Source organism: Periplaneta americana, chromosome 12, assembly GCF_040183065.1.
Source record: "Periplaneta americana isolate PAMFEO1 chromosome 12, P.americana_PAMFEO1_priV1, whole genome shotgun sequence".
In the NCBI taxonomy this organism is placed as follows: Eukaryota; Metazoa; Arthropoda; class Insecta; order Blattodea; family Blattidae; genus Periplaneta; species Periplaneta americana.
Genome location: NC_091128.1, coordinates 173,465,915 through 173,479,700, shown reverse-complemented (window position 1 = coordinate 173,479,700; position 13,786 = coordinate 173,465,915). Strand labels below are relative to the sequence as shown.

Below are 13,786 nucleotides of genomic sequence, written 5' to 3'. Positions count from 1 at the left end.
TGTTATCCACTCACCCTATAGTCTAGACCTCGCACTGTCTGAGTTTCACCTCTTTGGACCAATGAAAAAATTCCTAGGAGGCCAACGCTTTGGTTCAGATGAAGAAGTGAAATCAGTCATGTGCAGGTGGTTATACACCCAGAAAATAGAGTTTTATGAATGAGATGTACTGAATCTAGTGTCACGATGGAGGAAATGTGTCGAGAGACTTGGTTCCTATGTTGAAAAATTGGTAAAACCTGTAGCTTTTTTCTGCATTATTTCGTTTTGCTTACCTATTAAACACGTTGCCACAAGAAGTGGTTGTGCATTAAATTTCGATTCTCCCTCGTATATTTCTCTCAATATTCTGTTCTGTTGACCCTTCACATTTCTATATTCAGGTCAGCTTTCCCTTACTTACATTATTTATAGCCTGCGGAGAAATTTTAATTACTTCACCTTTCATAAACGACATAGAATATGTTCAAAACCAAGCTCTCAGACTCATTACTTCTTCTTCTTTGGCACTACGGCCCTTGTAGTCTAGCCTTGGCCTCCCTTAGGATCTTGGTCCATTCCTGTCCAACCAGAGCCTTCTGCCTCCATCTTCTCATGCCTAGAGTCCTTAAATCTTCCTCCACTCCATCCAACCATCTTAGTTTCTGTCTGCCAATATTGCGCCTGCCTTCTGGTTTTGTGTTTAGAATCTTTTTTGGTATTCTCTGATCATTCATCCTGATTACATGTCCTAACCATTCCAACCTACGGGCTTTGATTTCAGCAACAATATCTGGAGATTTATATTGAGTTTTCAGTTCTGTATTATATCTAATCCTCCAGTGCCCATTCTCATATTTAGGACCATAGATTTTCCTTAGAATTTTCCTTTCCCATGTCATCAGTTGTTGTTCCATTTTCTTCGACAGAGTCCAAGTTTCACTGCCATAAAGCACAATTGGTCTTACGACTGTTTTATATAATGTAAGTTTTGCTTTTTTACTTATGCATCTTGCTCTCAAAGTTTTGTTAAGGGCTCTCAGGCATCTATTTCCCCCAGCAATTTTTTGCCTCATATCCGCATCTGCAGTGTTTTCTTGGGTAATTAGAACTCCTAGATATTTAAAAGAATCTACTTCCTCATATTTCTGTCCATTTATTATAATATCTTTATTACAAATGCCACTTGGTCTTATGTTTCTCATATATTTAGTTTTCTCTTTATTAATTTTTAACCCCATGTGCTCTGCTTCTGTTTGAATTTGGGTTACTATTTCATTTAGATTTTTTTTTTTTTTAGATTTATTTATTTAACCTGGTAGAGATAAGGCCGTCAGGCCTTCTCTGCCCCTCTACCAGGGGATTACAACTATAACATGAACAATAAGATTACAATTAATATTAAATTTACAATTACAATTACAATTACAATAAAAATTAAAGTACGACAAGAATACCTGATTAATGAAAGCTAGACATTTTATCATAGAAGTTAAGAACAAAGAATATTTTTGTATTTACAAAATTACAAATTAAACCTACAATAACAAAATTCTATAGTGATGAAATTACCGGATATTGAGATATTTTGTGGTAGATTAAAAGAACTATTTACAAGAAACCATGTCTGAACGAGTCTCAATTACTGACCAAGTGCCTAGTAAGTTTGCGTTTGAATTGAATTTTATTTCGACAGTCCCTGATGCTAGCAGGTAACGAATTCCAGAGTCTTGGCAGGGCTATTGTGAAAGAAGATGAGTATGAGGAGGTGCGATGGGATGGTATTGTTAGTATTGTTTCATGACGAGAGCGTGTGTTCAGACTGTGGTGGGAAGAAAGGTAAGTGAAGCGAGACGACAGGTACGAAGGAATAGAAGAGTTCAAGATTTCGAAGAGAAAGAGAAGTGAATGTAAATTTCTTTTCTTATCTAGTTTAAGCCAACCTATTGCTTCCAGGGATGGGGTAATATGATCATATTTACGAACATTGCTTACAAAACGTACACACAAATTATGAGCACGTTGAAGTTTCATTTTGTTGTCGCTGGAAAGGTCAGTCAGTAAAATGTCAGCATAGTCAAAATGGGGAAATACAAGGGTCTGCACAAGGGACTTTTTTAAGCAAGAGGGAAGATGAACATTTATCCTTTTTAGCACATGAATAATAGAATATACTTTTCTGCAGGTTTCTGTGATTTGCATGTCCCAGTTGAGATTATTATCCATGTGAATGCCAAGATTTTTTACCGAAGAACTGAAAGGGATATGCATTGTACTTACTTTAACGGGGGAAATGTCGAGGTGCTTTACAGCGTCGGTTTGCCGTTTGTGTCCTAATATGATTGCTTGTGTCTTTCCAGGATTGATATTAAGATGGAATTTCTTTGTCCATGTCACAATCGAGTCAATGTCTTTGTTCAATTTATCTATAGCGTCATTTATTCGATCTAAGCGGGAAGAGATGTAGCATTGAAGGTCGTCAGCATACAAGTGATAGTTACAATGCCTTACATGAGATGTAATATCACTGACATATATCGTGAACAACAATGGTCCGAGTACCGAACCCTGTGGTATACCTGATGTTATGTTAAACCAGGAAGAGCTTCGATTCCCGGATACAACACATTGTTGTCTTTCCCGTAAGTAGGATTCGAACCAACTCACAGCAGTCTCTGACAAATGCAGATTTCTCAATTTATGGGTGAGCAGGTCGAAATTTACAGAGTTGAAAGCTTTGCTAAGGTCAAGAAGTGTTAGTATTGTTACTTTATTAGAGTCGATTGCTTCACGAATGTCTTCTGTCACTTTAAGTAGAGCAGTGCTTGTGTTGTGTCCAGCTCTGAAACCTGACTGATACTTGTCGAATAGTTTGTGTTCGTTCATGTAGTTAGTAATTTGTCTGTGTACGATTCTTTCCAGTGCTTTTGATATGGCTGGCAGGATACTGATTGGTCTATAGTCGTTCGGGTCGGTGGGAACTTTGACTTTTGGAAGAGGAAGAACGAAAGCTTGCTTCCATATTTTAGGGAAAGTTGAAGTGATTAAGGAACTATTGAATATGTGTGCAATTGTAGGTATTACTATGTCTTGTATTTTCTGTATGAGTAATATGCTAATGTTGTCTGGCCCTTGAGCTTTCGTCTTGATGCGTCGGATGGCTTTCATTACGTCAATAGGAGTGACGTCAGTAAAATAGAATTTGTCTCGAGTTGGGGGAGCTGAGTCAGGCAAAACTGTGTCTTGTTTCGTTGTGTTGTTTAAGGTCGGGTCCTTTACAAAGTGTTCGTTCAATCGGTCAAGTGGGATGGGTATGTCTGCTTGTTCACTAGCCCTTCCAAGTCCAATGACCTTCAGATTTTTCCATAACTCGGAAGGGGTTGTGTTGGGCTCTATAAGTTTGTAGGAGTATTTGAGTTTAGCGTTTCTTATTAGTTGAGTCGTTCTGTTTCTTAGGTGTTTATATAAGTTAAAATATTCGTCGTTTTTATTGCGGGTGTATTTCCTATAGGCTAAGTCGCGTTCGGACATCAGGCTACGTATTTCAGTCGTCATCCAAGGGGCTGGGGTCTTTCTGGTACGTTTGGTCTTTAATGGTGCGTGTTTGTCATAAAGTTGAAGTATTAACGTATTGAATAAGTCTACTTTCTCGTCTACAGTTCGTAATGTCCAGATCATGTGCCATGGAAGTTGCGCAGCGTCTTCTTTCAGTGCAATATCATCTATTCTTTTGATATCCCTGTAAGTAATTACTCTAGGAGTCGATTTAGGACACTGCAGATTAAACGATAGATAAATGATATCATGCCCTGATAGTCCTGGTGCAGGCAACTGTCCATGCGTCAGTATTTTGTCGGCATTGTTAGTAATTATCAAGTCCAGTAATGTGTCTGTACCTTCCGTATGATGTGTGGGAGCTAGGGGTAGGATTACCATATCAAGGCACTGAAAGAATGATTTAAGTCTTTTAGTCGTACTAGAATGTAAGTCAAGTAAGTTTGAATTGAAGTCACCCATGATTATAACGTTCTCATATTGCGGCGTTACGTCTAGTAAGGAGGTTTCGAAATCATCTACGTCATATATATGTGGGGGTTTATATACGACACACACTAGACATTTTGTAAATAAGGTGCAAATTTCAATGAACATGAACTCATTTAGTACTCCAAGAGATCTACTCATGACCACGATATCATCCGCATAGGCCATGCACTGTCTGGTCCTATTAAATATGGTACCATTAAGATTTATATCAATGTTCCTAATGACTTTTTCAAGGCCAATATTAAACAGTCAGACTCATTACTGGTGGAATCAAAACAACTCCAATAGATTCTATGAGATTCCTCACTAATATTAACAGTATCAAAATGACAATAGAAGAAAAAGCACTGATTCAATATGAAAAACTTATCAGATTACCAGGAAACAATTGGCATTCATACAGTCCTCTCTGTAGATTGAAAACTCAAAAAAGTTTCATATCCATTGTTCAAGAATTAAAACAGAAAATCAATATCCCGAATTTAAAAGAAAACTTACAAATTAAACCAAACCCTTTAACTCTATTAAATATAGAATATAACCTAAATTTAACAGAAGAAATACTGAAATCAGAAGTAAACACTGAAATACTGAAACAATTGTCTTTAGAGACAATTAATATCAGGTACCCTCCACAAAACTGGCTTCATTTATACACCGACGGTTCCTTGATCTCCAGAGAACAAGGTGCCGGTGCAGGTGTTACGTGCTGTCTCTTCTCACTTGATAGATCACTTGGATATGGAACAACAAGTTTTGATGGAGAAATCATTGCAATAAATGAAAGTCTCAGGAATCTTCTATGCCACATCAATAAATTTAGGAATGCAGTTATTGTCAGACTCCAAAGCAGCTATTCTATCAATCGTCTCTAAACACACACCTTCATCTCAAACAGCAGAAATAACTAAAATGCTCTCTCAATTAATATCACTCAATAAAAGAATTGTATTCCAATGGATACCATCCCATTGTGGAATCCTGAGAAACGAGAATGCGGATGCTTTAACAAAGAAGGGCAGCACTGCTACTTACAGATCTGTTACTAAATCTACATATTACTCTGTGAGAAGATTTATTAAATCTACATACTTAGACTTCAACAAACAAAATTTGATAAGACAATCCCAAGGGAAAAAATGGAACTCTCTGCATCAAAATCCACAGTTAATTCCCGATTTACCACGAAAATCGTCTGTAGCTGCATTTAGATTGGCAACAGGCCATGATTGTTTGGCTAAACACCTGCATAGAATTGGAATATATCAATCCCCTAACTGCCCAGTTGTGCAACTCAAACCAAGAAATGGATTCGGAACACCTCAAAATCTGTGCTTCATTGGCTGGTCATGATAATACCTTTGAAAAATATTGGAGTGCAAGAGGTCAAATGACTTTATTGTCAAACGCCTGGCATTAGAAAACAACAACAAGAACAACATTATTTATAGCCTAAAATATAGACGAATCGTAACCTTAATACCTATTTTTAACTATGTCTTTCATGTACTTTCACTTATCCCTCCTTCTGATTTATCACACTTTATTAACCTACGTCACTTCTCTTATTCCCATCTACACTAATAGCTATTTATCTAATTTTCTCATTCAACTTCATTCCCACCTTTCTCATAACTAAATAATTTTCCCTGTACATAACATAAATACCTTTAAACTTATGAACTATAGAAGACCTATTGTTGACTATTTCAGGAAAAACATAACCCATGTATTATTAAATTCACTATTGAAACAGTTTTAACACAATCACATTAGCACTTGTACCCTAGAATAATGGTTTCACTTGATTTAAAACTTGTTCTTAAACAAACAATCCCATAACCTTTTACATTATATAACTAACCCTGCTATTATTTCATCCCACCATTTCCTCAGATTATATACTGTTTTCCCGTTAAACAATTCATTATACACATCAAAAAAAGTTTTGCTTCTCCTCGGTCCCACGAGTTTGGGAACTCTTTATATGAAAACAGAAGAGAGATATACAAAAGTAACATATCAGTTTTCTTTATTGCTCATCAGAACCAAATATTACAAGCTCTACAATAATACAGCTTGACATTCTCAATTTGAGTTGCTGACTACAGCCTATACCAGTACCTTTAATACCCGGATGCACATCCTCTTGCAGTGAAGCACGCCTGTATTCGTCGTGGCATAGTGTCCACTAGTTCGTCAAGGCATTGTTCCTCCAGATTGTCCCACTCCTCAACGGCAATTCAGTGTAGATCTCTCAGATTGATTTGCGGGACATCTCGTCCATAAACAGTCCTTTTTTAGTGTATCCCAGGCATGTTCGATAGGGTTCATGTCTGGGGAACATGCCGGCCACTCTAGTCTAGCGATTTCGCCATCACAAAGGAAGTCATTAACGCGACGTGCACGATGGGCACGAGAATTATCGTCCATTAAGACTAATTCCTCTTCGAAATTCTGGCGATACGGTTGCACTGTGGGTCGCAGGATGTCATCCCTGTATCGTATAGCTGTTTAATGGCTTTTCATGACGATGAGTGGCATATGGTGGCCCCACAAAATGGCACCCCAAAACATAGGGAACCACCACCTTGCTGCACTCGCTAGACAGTGTGTCTAAGACGTGCAGCCAGACCAGACTGCCTCCAAACACGTCTCCAACGATCGTCTGGTTGAAGGCATACGTGACACTCATCAAGAACTTTATGCCAAATCTGACGAGTCCATTCAGCATAATGTTGGGCCCATCTGTACCGCATTCCATGATGTCTAAGGTTTCAGAGCTGGACCTCGCCATGGACGTCGAGAGTAAAGCTGCACATCATGCAGCCTGTTTCTTACAGTTTGAGTTGAAACGTGTAGACCTGTGGCTGCATGAAAATTATTATTGAGCATGGTGGCATTGCATTCTGAGTTCTTCCAAGCTGAAATCTTAAGTAGTGGTCATCGACTGCAGTCATAACCTTTGAACGGCCCGTGCGAGGCAAGTCATCAACAGTTCCTGTCTCTCTGTACCTCTTCCATGTCTGAACAACATCGCCTTGGTTCACTCTGGTCAATACTGTCAAAACTAGGACAACTAGCCAAGAAACTAAACTGTCTCTTTCATTTTCCTTCAGCTATCCGAGTAACTTACAACAGATGCAGAAGAATTCAGTAAATTCAACTTAAATTCTTAGTACTGCAAACAAAAATAACTTTCCATGCTAACTAAATTGTAAAACAGCTCTCAAGAATAAAAGGTAAAAGGTAAAGGTATCCCCGTAACATGCCCTGAAGGACTTGGGGGGCATGGAGGTAGAGCTCCATGCTTTCCATGACCTCGGCACTAGAATGAGGTGGTGTGGTCGGCACTACGCTCTGACCGCCTTTTACCCCCGGGAAAGACCAGGTACTCAATTTTATAGGAGGCTGAGTGAACCTCAGGGCCATTCTGAAAGTTTGGAAACGAGAAAAAATCCTGTCACCACCTGGGATCGAACCCGGACCTTCCAGTCCATAGCCAGCTGTTCTACCAACTGAGCTATCCGGCCGCTACAGCTCTCAAGAATGGAAGTTGAAAATGTTGCATGTTGAAAAAATTAAATGAACATTCACTCACCTCCTCTGTAATGATCCATGGCAACTTGGGGAGGCAACTCAAAACTGCTTCGGAAAATTTGCTGTGAGGAACATCGTGTTCCAAGAGCAGGACTTCATTCTCTGTGTCTTTGTCACCAATTGTTCCAAGAGCCCGGACAAAATGTCCCTATAGACAAGACAGTGAACTCAGAAAGAAACGAGACACAATACAATAGAACCTCTACAATAATAATCATTAACCTTAAATTGGGGTTCACGCTAAATAGGGGTTTGCTACTTTTGTTTAAAAATGTTTGAATACTTTTGCAAAAAAGCTGCAAAAAGTAAATTATGAACAATACTGCATACAACAGATAAATAGATAAATAAATAAATTAAATAAATAAATAAATAAAATGAAATAAATAAAATAAAATAAATTAAATTAAATATAAATTAATCAATTAAATAAGTAAATAAATTAATAAATAAATTAAATAGATAATTAAATTAATTAATTAAATTAAATAAATAAATAAAATGAATTAATTAAATAAACAAAATTAAATAAATAAAATAAATTAAATTAAATTAATTAAACTGCATTAAATATGTTAAATTAAATTAATTAAATAAAATTAAATAAATAAATTACCGTCATTAAATAAATTAAATTAAATAAGTTAAATTAAATTAGATAAGTTAAATTATATTAAATAAATAAATAAATAGACACAGAGACAGACAGATAGAGATAAATATATAAATGAAGGGAAGCTTGGTGCCAATCAAGTCTTCTTCTTCCCATCTCGGATATCTTAGCATTTGGATTTTTGTCCATTTTGCGAATTAAATTAACTTTTTTCGCGAGAGAAAACGTTTTTAGTGATATGCACAGTAACAGTGAAAAATTCCATCTCTTCACAGTAGCAGCACTGACACCGCACACCTCAGCAAGCACAACAAAGACATGAAGTGATTGTCATGGATGGCTGCTACATCCAGCGTTGAATGTGATTTGTTCTCGCAAAGGGCGGGAATTAGACTGTTTGTGTTCTGTTCCGGTGCGTGTTGTTCTGCTTCTGATTGTTTCACACAAGAGGCAGGAATAAGCAAATGAATAGGAACGCAGCTTCATGTAGACGTGGTGAGGGAGGAGAAATCATGAGGCAGCAGCGTTGCTATGTCATTGATTCTTCAAAAAAATCTATTCTTACGAGTTGAATCCAAATGATTTATTTTTGCATTAGTCGAGATTTAAAAAAAAAATTAAAAACAATTTTTAACGTAAAATGCGGATTTCACAGTAAAGGTAAAAACGTTAAATCGAATATAAAAACACATTAATCATAATATTATGTAATAATTACTGGGACCATAAATTTTAACGTTAAATGCGGAAAAACGTTAAATGGAGGGTGCCTAAAATCAGGGTTCTACTGCATATATTATTATTATTATTATTATTATTATTATTATTATTATTCACTACTGAACGCGGAACTACTAGCTGGACTTCCATCAACCAAGGTGTTAGACAAGGGTGCGGTCTTTCCCCTCTGTTGTTTATTATATATATGAACCATATTTTATACATTTGGAGGCAAAGTCATCATGCTGGAATTCAAATTAATCGAAACACAGTTCTCGATACACTAATGTTTGCCGACGATCAGGTTATTATCGCTAAAACAGAGGATGCTTTACAAAGAGCCATTTATAATTTGCAAATAATCGCCTCTGATTTCAATATGAAAATCTCAAAAGAGAAAACAAAAGTCATGGCATTTTCGGGAGAGAATTCAATTCCAAGTAAGATCATGATAAATAATACCTTAATTGAACGTGTTAATTCCTTTAACTATTTAGGTTATAACCTCTCTTACATCACTGATGAAGATATGTCGAACAAAATATCTAAATTTATAAAAATCACTGGCGTCATTAATGCCGTCTTCAAATCCTCCCATGTTCAGAAACATACAAGGCTAAAGGTATATAAAACACTAGCTCGACCGGTCCTCACTTACGGTAGCGAGGCATGGACAATCAGAAAAGCTGATGAGCCAAGGCTGACGACAGCGGAAATGAGGTTCATGAGACGAACAGCGGGGTGCTCTTTGCTGGAACACCGTAAAAATGTGGACATATTGCAGGAACTCAAAATAGATCCTATAGTTAATTTTGTTCAACAATATCGACTTCAGTGGAAAAAACATGTCGAAAGGATGGATCGCACTAGATGGCCTAAACAGATTCTTACTTATGTACCAAGAGGAAAGAGGAAATTGGGAAGACCACGCAAGCGCTGGCATGAGACCGTAACAGATCCTGTAGGGTCTAATACGTGAGGGATATGATGATGATTATTCACTATATCAACTACATGTCTATTTAGTGTCGATGGATTTTTTTTTTAATTTTAGTAGGTTATTTTGCGACGCTTTATCAACAGCTTAGGTTATTTAGCATCTGAATGAGATGAAGGTGATAATGCCGGTGAAATGAGTCTGGGGTCCAACACCGAAAGTTACCCAGCATTTGCTCATATTGGGTTGAGGGAAAATCCCGGAAAAAACCTCAACCAGGTAACTTGCCCCGACCGGGAATCGAACCCGGGCCACCTGGTTTCACAGCTAGACGCGCTGACCGTTACTCCACAGGTGTGGACTAGTGTCTATGGAATTGGTGACAGTATTTAGGAAGATGAAGATGATGATTACTTGCTTTACAGTTGGAGAAAACCTCGGAAAAACTCGACGAGGTATTAAGCCCAAGTGGGTATTGAACCCGCACCCACCAGAGTGAAACGCAGCTACTGTCTGAGGTAAGCTCGTAGCCAAAACACAAAATACTGTAACGTCTATATTACAAATTATCGGTTTACTCACCAATGGATACCTGGAGTTGCGTGGCCATGAATCTATTGCCACAATGATTCTCTGAGTACTGAGAGTGTCAGCCTGTCGAGTCTCTATTCTCACTTTGGGAATCTTTCTTTCTGCAGGTACGAACAAATGACGTACAGACTAGAAAAAGAAATCAACTTTCATTAGGAAATAGTAAGCTTACTTCCTACATCACATAATGAGGAATATAAAATTTATATTTTTTTAGAACTCAGGCATTCCAAAAAATAAGGGAATTTTTACCTAAAAAAAGAAAGTTAAGGAAAACTTTATGTATGAGTAGTCAAACTGAAGCTCGTTACTTTAATAATAATAATAATAATAATAATAATAATAATAATAATAACAACAACAACAATAATAATACTATTATGGTCTTACTAATAAAAACTCTATATACAGACGTTTAACTGTCTTATACTTATACAATGAGTAGCTCGTTTATAAGTCGTGTGTAAATTCCTTACTAATAATCACTACATACGTCGTGTATAACAGTATAACTGTTACACAGCTACGTCATAGTTTCGTCATTACTTCGTTACGAAAGGTAATAGAATATCAGAGGTTCTCTACTGGATCCGGTAGAGCGCTCTAGTGTGGCGTGTTGAAATATCGATAGTACAACTGGCTCTAATCGATTACCACACTACATTTTGGTCAAAGAGTACAAGCTACAGCAATATTATTCTAATAATTCTATAATCTTTGGTTTGTTCTTCTGTGGTTACAAGGTAAACATCATCATAAAATGACAGTCGATACGAACAGCTGTTAAAGGGGCGGCCATTTTGTCACTATATACAACGCTTAAACAAGGGGTTTCATGTATATAACTACCGCAAAGCAATTCCCATTGTATAGTTACAGCCTGTTTATACGTCCATAGCTTATTCACGGTTTATTAGTAACGTTTTCTGTCTCAACTCTGCATAAGTCTCGTATAAAAACTATACACGGTTTATTAGTAAGACTGTTATTATAATAATTATTATTGCCTCGGCATGACCCTACAGACAACAATGACGTCTTTCAGAATCCACGTCAAATCCAGAGCGGCAGCAGCTACAAAGGCTATATACGATATCAGATCACTGAGCAGACTCTCCCTAAGTTCAGCTATGGCACCCTTCAGAACGAAAATAGTCCCCATCCTCACCTACGGGATCGAGATAATACGGGAAAAACTGAATAAGACTGACCTTCGTACCTTAGAAGCAGTGAAAGCACGATTCTTGAAAGCTGCACTAGGCGTGTTTAAATACACGCGCTGCAGACTAGTCTACGAGCTGCAAAAGAGACATTTCTGATAGAAGACCTGCGTCTAGAGTTCTCCCTGCCTGCCACAAACTGTTGGACAAAATTATTGGAAGAAAGGGAAGAGAAACGAAATGAGATATGGTTGGAGTTCTACTCAACGGAAGCAATAGTAAACCGATCATGGACGGACACGGATTAAGAACTTTGCCACTTTGTCACCTCCATGGCAGTACATGGCTACCACCACAAGCTCTGCAAATCAAACATTTACCACGACCCCAATCCAGAGTGTATATGTGAACTGTGCGACCTAACCTGCGATCGATACCACATCACCCAGTGCAAGAAGCTTGACAAAGCAATAATCGAATACAGCAAGAACTAAAGCGGAATCCACTAACACACTCCTGCACAGTTTGTGCGCATTTCATATTTCATATTTCATAATAATAATAATTATTATTATTATTATTATTGTTGTTGTTCTTGTTGTTATTATTATTATTATTATTATTATTATTATTATTATTATGTGAGGGCAGTAATGAGCCTCCAGGTTCCTTAAAAGCCATAAGTAAGTATGTAAGTATTATTATTATTATTATTATTATTATTATTATTATTATGTGAGGGCAGTAATGAGCCTCCAGGTTCCTTAAAAGCCATAAGTAAGTATGTAAGTATTATTATTATTATTATTATTATTATTATTATTATTATTATTATGTGAGGGCAATAATGAGCCTCCAGGTTCCTTAAAAGCCATAAGTAAGTAAATAAGTAAGTAAGTATTATTATTATTATTATTATTATTATTATTATTATTATTATTATTATGTGAGGGCAGTAATGAGCCTCCAGGTTCCTTAAAAGCCATAAGTAAGTAAATAAGTAAGTAAGTATTATTATTATTATTATTATTATTATTATTATTATGTGAGGGCAGTAATGAGCCTCCAGGTTCCTTAAAAGCCATAAGTAAGTAAATAAGTAAGTAAGTATTATTATTATTATTATTATTATTATTATGTGAGGGCAGTAATGAGCCTCCAGGTTCCTTAAAAGCCATAAGTAAGTAAATAAGTAAGTAAGTATTATTATTATTATTATTATTATTATTATTATTATTATTATTATTATTATTATTATTATTATTATGTGAGGGCAGTAATGAGCCTCCAGGTTCCTTAAAAGCCATAAGTAAGTATTATTATTATTATTATTATTACTATTATTATTATTATTATTATATTATTATTATTGAGGTTTCAGCACTTTAAAATTTTGTTTGATGTATAAATTTAAATAGCTTGTGTCAATGTCATATAATCAATTTTTTCTAAAATTTTCACATGGTTTCAATATTGTTGTGTACTATGTGGTGCAAAGAAATCGGCTGCCTCCATATTGTCAGTACCTAAAGTTGTTAATTACAGAGGTCATTTACTATTTAATTGTAAGCAAGTTTTGTTGAAATGACAAGAGGAAAAAAATATTCAGAATTAAATTTTGCCTTTTTTTTTGTTCTACCCGTAACACTGTCAGCAAATTTTATTCAGTAGTTTGCTAGATGAATATATATTTTAAGGATCTTGAAAAAATTATTTATAATTTTTAAACCTCCATTTCTTCATTAATACTGATATTAAAATTCTGACAACCATAGTCTATCCCTCTCACACTCCCCTTAGTGCAGGCCTCACTCTTTGTATTAAGACGCAAACATGTTACAAGCCTGGTTCACAGTGCAATGTATGGATTCTTACAAATAAATAAAAAACTAATGATAATAATTGGATTCATGTTTAAATGATATTTTTTTACTCAAAATGATCTATAGAACTGATTCCTAAAGAGTGTATCATCATGCTTTATGAATCATTCTGTATAAAGACCGCCAACAGTGTGTTTCACTTGATAATCAATTCTCCCAATGGCGATACACAAAGGCGGGAGTGCAGCAGGGCTCCGTATTAGGACCACTACTTTTCTCTATCTACATTAATGACGTATCAAAGAACTTACAGTAT

General features: G+C 36.2%; 1 protein-coding gene across 3 annotated transcripts in view; it reads right to left on the bottom strand.

The window, feature by feature from the left end:
* Positions 1–13,786, bottom strand: part of Dis3 (exosome complex exonuclease RRP44-like protein Dis3) — an 87,636-nt gene that overhangs the window by 57,690 nt on the left and 16,160 nt on the right. For all 3 annotated transcript variants that reach the window (XM_069842593.1, XM_069842591.1, XM_069842592.1), the window contains exons 8-9: positions 10,479–10,616; positions 7,628–7,774 (exon numbers count right to left, since the gene is read on the bottom strand). In XM_069842593.1, the coding sequence (XP_069698694.1) occupies positions 7,628–7,774; positions 10,479–10,616 (285 nt within the window). The remainder of the gene's footprint in view (positions 1–7,627; positions 7,775–10,478; positions 10,617–13,786) is intronic.